This window comes from Parasteatoda tepidariorum, chromosome 6, assembly GCF_982258835.1.
Source record: "Parasteatoda tepidariorum strain Cologne lab strain chromosome 6, Ptep-v5.0, whole genome shotgun sequence".
NCBI classification, from domain to species: domain Eukaryota; kingdom Metazoa; phylum Arthropoda; class Arachnida; order Araneae; family Theridiidae; genus Parasteatoda; species Parasteatoda tepidariorum.
The window spans coordinates 45,922,773-45,935,278 of record NC_141760.1 but is presented as its reverse complement, the minus strand read 5'-3'; the positions used below and the strand labels follow the sequence as shown (position 1 = coordinate 45,935,278).

Below are 12,506 nucleotides of genomic sequence, written 5' to 3'. Positions count from 1 at the left end.
ACAAATTGGACTTACTTGTTTACTTATGCTATCCATAAATGAAATTAAATTAGTTAATTTAAAATTATAGAGACGTAAGCAAGCTTCAATACACAATAAAAGTAAAAGTATATTTCCAAAGGATCGTAAATATTTCAGTTTTTTAAATTTAACGAGTTTTATTGTTCGTAATTGTAGTATTCAGAGATGTATCATGTTATAACCTAGAACATTCAGTTTTTAGCTTTCAATCAGGGGACTCAGAAATATAAATTAGTAGAGAAAAACTTTTATCAACTACATTTACCTCCTATTATCTGTTATGAAATTGCAAATTTTATTCATGTTCATAATAGTGTGAAGAAATATGTCGCAGCACTGGAAACATTTAGATCTAAAAGCATTGCCTATTCCTGATGATATTATTCTTAAAAAGGACTGCGTTACCGTAAATGAAGGATTTAAAAATGTAGAAGTAAGTTCTTAAAAAGTTTGTTTGATTATCTATTTGTTTTGGGTGTCTTTTGATGCGTCCGTTGATAATTGAGTCGCTCAGCAGCCAATGCGGTTAAGTCCGAAACACAGAAATTGAGAAAATTAATGTTTTCTGATACATTAGTTTTTAAAATTCTTGGTTTAATAATTTAATTAGAAAAGTGTATAAAGTCTTTTTTCGAGGTGTAAACAAGATATGTACAGGATGTCTAAATAAAAACGTAAGTATTTATTGAAATAATGACAGCATCTTGAAAATTTTAGGACTTATACCTTTTGGCAGCTGAAAAAGATAAGAAATTTATGTAAAAAAATACATATAAAAAGTGGACTTATTCACAATGGCTTCTGAAATTATTGTACAATATATTCAGAAGCTATTAAAAAAAGGGCTGTCTAACCTAGAAAAAAGTAACCAACGAGTTAATCCTTTAATAACTTAGAAGATTATTATTTATTTCATCAAAATTTCCAAAAATCAGAAAATATCAAAAAATGGACTTAACCGCATTGGCTTCTGAGCGGCTCAATTCTAAAATTATCATTGTAGTAATAAGTTTTAAAAGTTAGGAAACGAATTTCTTATGTTGTATTCAAGAGAATCAAAGTTTTATATTCCGTTAGTTTTTATTTCCGTTTTTGTTTTTCACTGAGAAAATTGGGAGTCATTTAAAATTATTTATCCTATAAATTTGTACAGATTTAGTAATTGTCTACAGTAATTTATGGTTAAATTTGGATTTTTTTTATAAATTTAATTCTTGTTTTTAGGTTTTGTAATATATTTTCTTAAACTAGTGATGCAAAATGGGAAAACATTGGTCTGCTAATACAATAAAAATTCTGATCTCAATAATACCATAAAAGAGAAATTAAAATTGAATATTTTTTATTAGTCGCATAAATGTTTTATAATTTCTATAGAAAAGCTATTATTAATGAATTATTTTAGAAAGAGGGGATTGGCCCACAAAAGTGCAATAGCTTCTAAAATCTCCCTGGTACATTTTTTTTTTTTAACACCTTCCTCTACAAAAACCAGAGGTGTTTTGCTCCTTGCACAAATTCTGCCTCACACTTTGAGTAACTTCAGATTTTAGCAATTCTCAACAATTTCAGAGATGTTTAGAGTGACTAATTATTGTTTTATGGATTATCTACAGAATTCAGTTATGTGCCTGTCAGAGTATATATGTATAGGAGATATATAGGAAATTATGAATATTTTTTTATGCTTGTCAAACAGATATTTTAATTTAAAAATATATTTATGAATTAATTTAAACAAACAAAGAATAACTTTGTGATGCCACAATTGGCATTACATATTTATTTTCTATCCTTTTAAAATATCTTTCATTACTTAAGCTTATTTTTCTTAATAGAAGAATTATATTTAAAATAAATCAAAAACTTAATCTTTTTAAACGAACATAAAATATTTATTTCTTCTCTTCTAAATCAAAGTAACGGATACTTTTTATTTTATTATTATGCAGACTTATTAATTCACTGTCTCCCCTAATCGAAAACAAAAATCTATTTATAACTTTTTAGTCTAAATTTCCAACTACTAAATGTTTCGGTTGCATGTTTGCAATAATTCTCATAAATTTGTTGGCGACTCGTGATCGCCAAGGTATTCTTTTACATCCATGTTGATATGCTAGTTGGCTTTGTTTTGGCTATGGTATATTAGGAAAAATCGCCAAATTATGGATCTTTCTATGTCCGTTGGGAATAATTATATTCACTTTTAATTTCAAATTTGTGGAGGCTGGGAGCCCTTTGGGGGCCTCCCCAGTCTCAATTTTTTAACCGTCAGAAATGATATTCTGGCTGTATGATCTCTCAATCGAGAGTATTCTGATTTCATCCCTTTAAGGGATTTCTTATTTTTTTGGATGAAGAAATGGCCATTGTCTAAATCTCAAATTATGCTTAATAAAATCTAAATTTACATTCAACGATTTGTACACAGGGTTCCCACGGTCCTTGAGAGTCCTTGAATTTTTTTTTGCTAAATTTAGGTCCTTGAAAGTGCTTGAAAAACGTCTTAGGTCCTTGAAAAACTTGATAGGTCCTTGAATTTGTCCAATACTGCCGGTGGCGCTTTTTATAAAACACCCACGGATCTTTCTGTTTTGTTCCCAAGCTCTCTCACGTGGTTTTTAACGCCACCGTTTCTAACCCTGCCTAGCGTTTTGGTGTCTGCCAAGCGCGCGGAGCACGGCAGACAATCAATGCGTTCAGGGTGAGACTCCACTTCATCTTCTGTCGCATATGCTTAGATCTTCTTTTTTTTATCGAAACTGGAATGCTCTCGAATTTCGTAACAATATGTACCTTGTAGTTTTCAATAAATTTGTCGTTTTACCATCCGCACTTGTCCTTACGTTTGCGTCATTTCAAAACTTTATTGCAAAGCGTATTCGCAAAAGGCACGGCTTCGTATTTGTGTTATGTAGTTTAGACTAGTTATGCCTGGGAAGTGCTATTTTAATCCCCAATGGATGGATAATCAAGCTTATAATAAATGGATTTTATCGACGCCCGAAAAGAAGTTCAGAGCCAAGTGCCGATTATGCATGAAGGAGATCGATATCGCAAAAATGGAATAATCTGCTCTGAAATCACACATGAAAGAAAGGTAAAACAAAAAAGCAGTCTCATGCCCTGAGTTCTCTTTTTCCAAAGACATCAACATCTAATTCATCTGGTGTAAATACTCCTTCAACATCATGTGCCCCAAGTGAAACAGAAACTTTAGTGGCTGAGGTAACATTGTCTTCTTATCTGGCCAAAAGGAATGTGCTTGATGCTGAAATTCTCTGGAGTAGTATCTGGTGCATCACTAGTAATTATTCATGTAACTCCTGTGAAGGGATTAGTAAATTGTTCTCCAAAATGTTTGCTGATAGCTGTATAGCGAGACAATTTTTTTGTAGTGCCACAAAGTGAGCCTATTTGGGCTCCTTTGGATTGGCACTATACTTCAAAGGGATTCTTATAAATGAGCTGAAGAATGTTGATTGCTACACTGTACTCTTTGATGAGACGTTAAATCAGTCTCTACAATCTAAGCAGATGGATATTATGGTAAGGAATTGATAATCAAGTTTGCACTAAGTATCTTACCTCCCAATTTATGGGTCATGGAACTGCAGAAAATATTTTGTCCTCTTTTTACAAATGCATGGATGATGGTTAAAAGCTCTCTAAAATACTTCAATTATCCATGGATGGACCCTATGTCAATTGGAAATTCTATTAGAAGCTTCAGTGTGAATTAAAAGAGAAATATTCCCACCAGGTCATATTCATTGGCAGTTGTGGATTACACATAACGAATAATGCTTTTAAACATGGTGAAAATGGGATATGTTCCATCAAATTTTTATTTTCAGAAAGAATTGTTGCTGCATAACATTTAGAGAAGGTTGTGTAAATTATGGATGAATAATTTCAGAAACGATGTTTAATAAAGGAGAGGAGGGGGTTATGGAATAGTCATGGAATACCTAAGATTTAGCTCTGTCTTTCATGCAGCCTTCACATGGAAATACGCAGGATTGAAGGATTTCACCATTAACACCTCATTACCATTAGTTATAGATTGTGCTGAAAATGATTTTGTGAATTAATATGTAAAACCAGTAGGGTTGTTTTTAAAAAAATATAAATCTTAGTCCATAATACATATACTCTCTTCTCTCTGTATAGGCAAAGCATTTAGGTATTATATTTGAAATTAATTATTGCCACAACAAGCATTGTTGCTTCTAGTAAAATAGAAGAGAATAATTTTTAAAATTGGTCTTAGATTAAGGTCCTTGAAAATTTTGTTGAGGTCCTTGAAAAGTCCTGGAAAGTCCTTGAATTTCAATCTCATTATAGAGTGGGAACCCTGGTACATTATTTCCTGGAAACTCAATTGTTCAATTCATTCATTAATGGCCTAAATGAACATTCATGTACTACACTATACAACTATGGGCGGCCACTGACGGAGACACAAAACTTCCGTCATAAACTTAGTAACATTTATATTCTTACTATTGTTAAATTCCATCCTAGGCCTACATCTGTCAGCTATTTCAAATAGTAGTACGGTTTGTTGAGGTCCTTGAAAAGTCCTGGAAAGTCCTTGAATTTCAATCTCATTATAGAGTGGGAACCCTGGTACATTATTTCCTGGAAACTCAATTGTTCAATTCATTCATTAATGGCCTAAATGAACATTCATGTACTACACTATACAACTATGGGCGGCCACTGACGGAGACACAAAACTTCCGTCATAAACTTAGTAACATTTATATTCTTACTATTGTTAAATTCCATCCTAGGCCTACATCTGTCAGCTATTTCAAATAGTAGTACGCCTTGATTACACCACACAGTTATATTTTTTAAAATCTTGGTTATTTTTAAGAAAAAAAAATTGACATTCATTATTGTGTTTATTTACAGAAAGCTGAAGTTTTTTATCGTGAAGCTCTACCACCTAATGATTCTCGAACTCATCCTATAAGTGTTTTGTTACTTCATGGACAAATGTTTTCCTCACAGACTTGGTTGAATTTAGGAACAATTCAGATGTTAGCTGCAATGGGTTATCGCACAATAGCTGTAGATCTTCCTGGTAATATCAATGTCTCTTTGCGGAGTTTACGATGTTTTACTTTATTACAATTTTAGTTTTTATTATTTCTTTTTTTTTTTTTTTAATTATTTGTAGTACTTTAGTAATCAGCAATCTAACATAAAAAATGGGATTTTTTTCCCTTGTAAAACAATTGAGATATTTTTTTATGTAATTTAAGTAAAAAAAATTTATATTGAGAGATAGTTTGGTTATATTTATTAAGCTTTTGTTTACAACTGATACAGAAGAAAACCAGAATTGCAGGCTACAATGCTAAGCGTGCAACAGGTTAAATTAAACCAAAAATTAAGACATGGAAAATAATGAACGTTTTTTTTTTTTTTTTCCTGCTACTGTGTCAACCCTATACAGTTGCTATTTTTTAGAATAGTTAGGAAACATTTACAGCTTTGAAAAGTAGAATTTTTTTTAATTTTTTTTGTATTACAGTGAACGAGTGTAAGGAAACTGTGATAATTGCAAGAATGTAACTAATTTTTTACTAGTATATATAAAAGTCTACTGATGGTGTCACAGTTTTCCATTGTTGTCCATGCATTTTTATTGGCCGAAAAATCATGTGGTAGGATCCAGTTTTTCCTCATTCATTTCCATATTGTTTTGGTTGCCATCAGCAAAAAATTAATAAAAGTCATGAAGGCTCCATAGAGCTTTTCTATAAATATTTTTGTATACCTAATTAAAGAAACTTACAAAAGTAAATGGAAGCATGTTGAATTTTAAGAAGAGCCTCAGAGCTCAAATAAATCTTATTAGGCTAAATTAAGCCTTACTTATTGAAACGCAGTGCTATAAGCGAAAGCAGAGAGCACGCCGCATTTTACTATATTCAATACCTAATTAAAGTTATTTTCTTGTACTGCTTGTAAAAAAACAAAGAGTTTTTTATTTTATTTTATTATTATTCTTATGTAATTCTGTCGCACATTTTAAGATAAAGTTATTTAGAAAAGTGGTCTAATCTTATTAACCATTTTACAATGATCATTTTTGTGCAACATTAATATACTGTTATAAATTACAGTTAAAGGGATCTGTTAAATGATTTAGAACTTAACGATTAGCTTTATTCACAATGAGTTGCAAGTAAAAATAGTATTTAATATATCTGCCTGTTTGGTAAGCGAAAATATTAAATTACGGTTTCGAACTCATTAAATTTGTTTGAACAATATGTCATATGTTTTTTATAATGCTTAAATAGATAATAATGTTTGGACATAGAAAGTGAAGACATGTGTGTAAGGAAAAACAAAATTCCTTTTAGTATATATATGTTAAGTGCATAATTTTAACTTTAGTAGGAAAACTTTTTCATGATAAGAAACAACAATAATTATGAAGCAATCATCGGGGTTGGTAAACGGCAGCGAACATGATGCTTAGCCCTTTTGTAACATATTAGGTTCTTATACTCTTCTACCTTTTTTTGATAAAACACAAATTAAAAACTAAACATCAGCATTAAATCCCAATAGAAACAACTATCGTGAATTTTAAGCCAATATTCTTAAATGAATTTTTCTTATTTATTGTAAATATATTATAGAGATTTTTAGAAAAGTATAAATTTCTAAATGGCTGAAAAGTTAGAACATTTTACTTTTGATTTTATGATAATTTAGAAATATTTTGTTGAATTGTCACATTATATCAACACAAATGAACTCTAAACATAATTATTTGCTCAAAATTATAACAGTTTTGTTTATTTAATTAGGTTATGTAAATTCACCAGCTGTTAAAATTTCTGATAAAGGAAGTTTTTTGCAGTCATTGCTAGAAAGCTTTAATATGGAAAAGCCGGTCATAGTAAGCCCAAGTATGAGTGGAAGTTATGCTTTACCTTTCCTAGTCAAACACAGTGAAAAACTAGCTGGATATGTTCCTGTTGCTCCTGTAGGCATTGAAAACCTAGAAAATTTACCAGGATGCACAGATTTGTCTGTTAAAAATCAAGTTTATGTTCCTTTACAAGCATTCCTGCATGACCCTGTTCCTGATTTGAGTTTTATAAAGGTATGTCTCTGCCTTTTCTTCTTTTTCTCTTTTACAAAATACTTATGTTTGCCTTTTAAATGTAATGAAAAATTTATTATATATTTTATTTATATAAAACAAAATATATTTTATTTTTATTCTAAAATGTTCTTTATTTATTCAGATATTTTTTAAAGATAATTAAGTTACAGGGTGTTGTGATGATTTATTATTCAGAATTACTTTTTGAACTGCAAAGTTTTTATTTTAATCATTTTGATTTTTTTTCTTATTTGTTTTACAAAACTATTAAATGCTCATTTTTTTCCCAATTTGGTTCAGATGGGGTATAGTGGGTATAAAATCAAGCTTTTTTTAAATAATGCTCTAAAATCAAACTATTAAAATTATTTTACCCAAAATTTTGATGCATTTATGTACATTGTGTTCATATAGATTAAATATGAAATATAACTTATCGATTTTGTTTGATTGTTTTCTTACAGTAATGCATTCAAAAGAACATGTTTTAATCTATCCACTTTTCCAAAGTAGAATGAAGTGGGTATAGTTCTAAAATTGTAATATATTTCCTTAAAAAGCATATGTAAATATTGTTTTCGAAATAAAAATGCTTTTAAATAAATGTATCTTGATTATATTTAAAAAAATTCTGAAAAATAATTTTTTTCATATTAAATTAAAGAGCTAATGTTCATGGCTATAAAAATTAGGTTTCACTTAGAATGAACTATATTTTGCTGAACTTTACACAATTTCATTAAAAAGTGTGAAAAGTATAATAGTTTTTGGTTTATATGAAATGTAAATGAGAGTGTAAAAATTAATATCTTTTGTGGTAATTCATAGTGTTTTTCTATTTATATAATACATGTAATTATTATAATGTAATTTTGTTTTCCATGAAAAAACTGCCATATAAAGGCAGAAATTTGCATGAAAACTTATCTATATCTTTAAATATGCTCACTAAGTTGTACCATTATACTATTTTGGTAATTTCTTTAATATACGTGATATTGTTATTATCATTCTTATCTTTAAAAAATGAAATTTAATAGAAATTTTGTTTTCATAGTTAAAGTTACTATGTAGGGCTATAATAAAATGACTAAATTATTTTTAAGCTATTTTATTATTAAATATAGTTCACAAAATACAAAAATATCCCTTTTATACAAAACTTGACTAAGCTTAACCACTTTTCCCTACCTCAGAAAACAGTTCATAATAAATGGAATTTTGAAATTTATTCTTAAATTTTTATGTAGATCTGTCCTTTAGGTGTCCCTCTACTAGTTTAGAATAGTTTTATATTTTTGTTAAATAATAGTTTTTGCCAGTTTTTAATGATATTAGAAGAAAGTTCATCAGCAACTTAAACTGACTTGTATAAGTTGATCATAAACAGATAGTTTGTAAACATTTATCAGTTTCTAAAACTGAAATAAAAATGCTTGCCGGAAATCCCAGTAAATGTCTCTAAAAATATTAAATGAATTATCTCAATTTAAAAGGAGAAAATAGATGTTTTTTAACATATGCCCACTTTCCCCCATGTACCACCCTCTTTATCCCACCTGACCTTATAAAATAAACATTATAAATTTATTTGAATGTCTAAAATGCGAGAAAAGTATTTAAAACAAATATACATAATCATATGTTTACTGGTATAAACTTAACTATTTATTCATCCTGTGATGTATAAATATAATTTATCATCAGTAAAACTAGCTATTTCATTAATTATTTTATATTTAACTAATAATCAGGCTATATTTTAACTATTCCGAATTTCATAAAATACTGAAAATTGAACTGAAATAGCAGTAAAAAATAACTTGAAAACTAAATTTGTAATATAAGGTTAAAATCATTTATCACTTAAAACATAGCTTTAGAATTGCATAATTTTTTCTGTTCTCATTTTTTTATTAAATTATGCTATCTACTTACTTAAATAAATATCTGTCACAAAATAATTATAACCTAACTAAACCTAAAAGAATATAACAAAAAAAGATATTGAAATGAGAAAACTATGGTAGAGTAACTGCAGCTTCCAGTGAAACACATAGTGTCTACCATAGTAATCTTACACATTGCTTGTATAACGGCTAACTATTATTTTATTACAAACTTATTTTGCTCTTTTTGCCATTTGAAAAATCATTAAACTTTCTGAAATTAATATTTTTCTTTAATGTATGTATATTAGCATAAAAAACTGTGTATTTTTCTATTTATAGTTGCTAGTATATTTCTTCATTTTGTAACCATATCACTTTTTGTAGCATATCTTGTAAATGTAAAACAATATTTTTTTATTCAAAAAACTCCTATAACTTACAGGCTTGTGTTTGGTTTTTGAGTATACAGAATTCATGTAATTATTTGATAAAAATGTGATGCTACCTGTTTTGTCTTTCATTTTTTGTCGTAGATGTAGAGACATTTGGAAAAATATTAGGCAAAAAGTTTGTAGATTCCTTTAAAAAGAATATATTTTTAATAAAATTTGTTGCATTCCTCCTTTATAATTGAAGATCTTGCCAAAAGGCTTTATTTTTAAAATCAAAAAAAAGTCATAATTGCTTCTTTATAAATATTTCCTGTTAGTTAACATTGATAAAAAAAAAATTTATTCAAATTATTATTTTGGGGGAAAAAACAAGTTGAACACAAATGATAATTCTTCTACACCAGGTAATTTTTGCTATTTATTGTTAGGTGAGTTTGATATGTAATTTTTATTTGATTGCTTTTAACTGAAAATTTTATACTGGTATGATGTTCCACTTTCTATTCTTTTACTGGAACAATCTGTCAGCATGCTTTCATTGCTGGTTTTAACCCATTGGTATTTCCCTCCATTCCCAAATTCTGTAGGTTAAAAAGTTTCACAACGAATAACATAAAAAGTTTGTTTTGATTGGTAAGACTATTCTGCATGAAAATAGGTTGGTACAGATAGTTATAATTAATAAATTATGCTGTTAATATTAGGTTAAAATGTTAAGTTTGACAAAAATAATTTTTCTTTCAGACACCAACAATGGTAGTGTTTGGAGAAAGGGATAGATCTCGAAGCTCAGCTTTACTAAATTTATTGCCAAACAGCCAGTGTCAAGAAATACCTAATGGAAGGCATCCTGCATATTTGGATAACCCAAATTTATGGCATCAACTTTTGTACAATTTTCTGTTAAAATTATGGTGAAATACTTTTTATACAAGCAATTTTTGTTAAAATTTGTATGATTTTTTTAAAAATATTGTATAATTTTATAATTTAAATACTTTTGATTTAGTTAGCTTGCATATAGGTTAAAATATTTACTTTATTGTTTTTCTGTACTGCACTTTTTAAACAATTTTGTAAATTACTCATCAGGATTTTAAGCTTCATACTTCGTGTAAGCAATTATTTTTAAACACTAAATTATTACAAAACAATTCTGTAAATCTTTAAAAAATTAAAATATAAGTATATAAGAATTAATGCTATTATTTAATAATAACATCAATATACAGTTATTTTCTTTTCTATTCTTCGTTGTACTAAAATGAGCTTTATTTTTACATAGTTAATATTAAGCTCATTTATTAAAAAATAATAAATTGAGCGGTAGCTGTCTTAGGAAAACAAAATTTTAGATTTATTAAATTAAAACTCTGCATATATTGTTGGGAAGCATTTTAGTTTTGCAGTGTCAGATTAAAAAGAATAATTTTAAAATAGATAAATTGTTCATGAGTAATAATTTTAAATCCACAATTATTTTATAATTGGAATTTTAAAATTTATAAACTTAGAAATTCGTTGATTAAAAAAAAAATTTTTTTTGCATTAGTATTGTTGAAAAATATATTTTTTACTGTGCCTGTGTTGCTTGGAGCTAAATGAATTAAAAAATCTTTCATTTTCCTGAATTCCTCCTGTTTTAGAAAAAAATTACTTCCCCCAGGACACTAAAAAGAAATAAATCTTTTCCAATGTTTTAGATTTAAAAAAAAATTTTCATTTGTTTCTCTTGGGTTGAGATAAACTTATTTCTCCTGGGACAGTTTTTCATATTTTTTTTCCTTTCCACCATGGTGGAAATTTGTTATCCCTGCCCTAGAGGTGATTTTTCCAATCCTGCAGCCTTTAACAACCTGCTCTCCTGTTTAACATTTTCTTTAAAAAAAACTCTAATCTTAAATTTTATTTTACAATTCGGATAACAAATTTTAAAAAAAAACTATATGTGTGTATTATAATTAAGATTAATAACAGCCAAGAGGGAAATCTCTAAAATAGAGAGCAAGTTGTTAAAGGCCGCTAGTTTGTAAATTAGCTCCCTGGAATGTCAATAAAATCTCACTACTACTCCACTTATCACGAGTGCCAAAAAGCCATAAAATAAGAACTGGCAAAATGTCACTAAAAACTTTTTCAGTTAACCTATATTTAAGAAAATATGCAAGACAATGATGACAAACAAAAATTGCATATCGTTAAAAATTAATATTTTGTGATCAAAAATTTTCTATGACCACTTTTAATATTTAAGTGGTGACAGTTATTCTTCCTGTAGCATTCAAGTGTCATCTGTTGTAGTGCCTCAAATTGTTTCTAATCATTATTTCTAATAGTCCCTTTATTAACCAATTTATACTTGTGCTCTCTTTAAAAAATGAACTAAAAGTGTTCCCTCTTCTAAAGATGCACTTTTGGTCAAAAAGTCAAATCGTTCAGAAAGTTTTTGACTCTAAACATATCAATGCAGAGAGTGTTCAATATTTATTTCTTGCAGATTTTATATTTAATTGTAGACAGCATATTTTTTTTTTAAAATTGGGTTTACACTTTTAATTTAGGAATCCATAATATTTTTTTACCCATAAGTGCTTTCTCAAATGCCAATGAGACATCAGACACAGTTTAGTTTTTAAAAAATGAATGATACTTATACATAGCATTTTATAGAAAATTGGAATATTTTTATTATGGTTGCACAGTAACTGGAGCACATTGCTTTAGAGCATTATAAGACTTATTAAAAATTGAATATATTTTCTTACTTATTAAGTAAATAGGATGGTTTTATTATGATAATAGATATTTTAAATCCTGAGTTAATTCTCTTTTTTATCCATATAATTTAAATGAAATTGTGATGATATTTTAAAGAAGGCTGTAATTTATTGGTGTGTAAAATTCATTGTATTTAATAATGGTTATCATTACTTCTGCTAGTCATTTAATATGTTTTTAATGAAAGATTTAAATATTTTCTGAAGATTAATGTATTATAATAAATATTAAGAAAGTAGTAATTACTATGTAGATTAATTTTATAAATAATAAATATTA

At 28.0% G+C, this 12,506-nt stretch overlaps 1 protein-coding gene across 1 annotated transcript; it reads left to right on the top strand.

The window, feature by feature from the left end:
* The first annotated feature begins 144 nt into the window (after positions 1–144).
* On the top strand, positions 145–10,457 carry LOC107439594 (putative protein-lysine deacylase ABHD14B). The gene is made up of 4 exons (XM_016052248.4): positions 145–454; positions 4,948–5,119; positions 6,864–7,162; positions 10,194–10,457. Exons 1-4 carry the CDS (start codon positions 347–349, stop codon positions 10,365–10,367), a joined length of 753 nt encoding a protein of 250 aa, XP_015907734.3. The 5' UTR covers positions 145–346; the 3' UTR covers positions 10,368–10,457.
* Positions 10,458–12,506: the final 2,049 nt, after the last annotated feature.

Coding starts and splice junctions, on each gene's coding strand:
- LOC107439594 (XM_016052248.4), top strand. CDS start 347: ATGTCGCAGCACTGGAAACATTTAGATCTAAAAGCATTGCCTATTCCT. Junction 455..4,947: donor AAGGATTTAAAAATGTAGAA/GTAAGTTCTTAA, acceptor GTTTATTTACAG/AAAGCTGAAGTTTTTTATCG. Junction 5,120..6,863: donor AATAGCTGTAGATCTTCCTG/GTAATATCAATG, acceptor TTATTTAATTAG/GTTATGTAAATTCACCAGCT.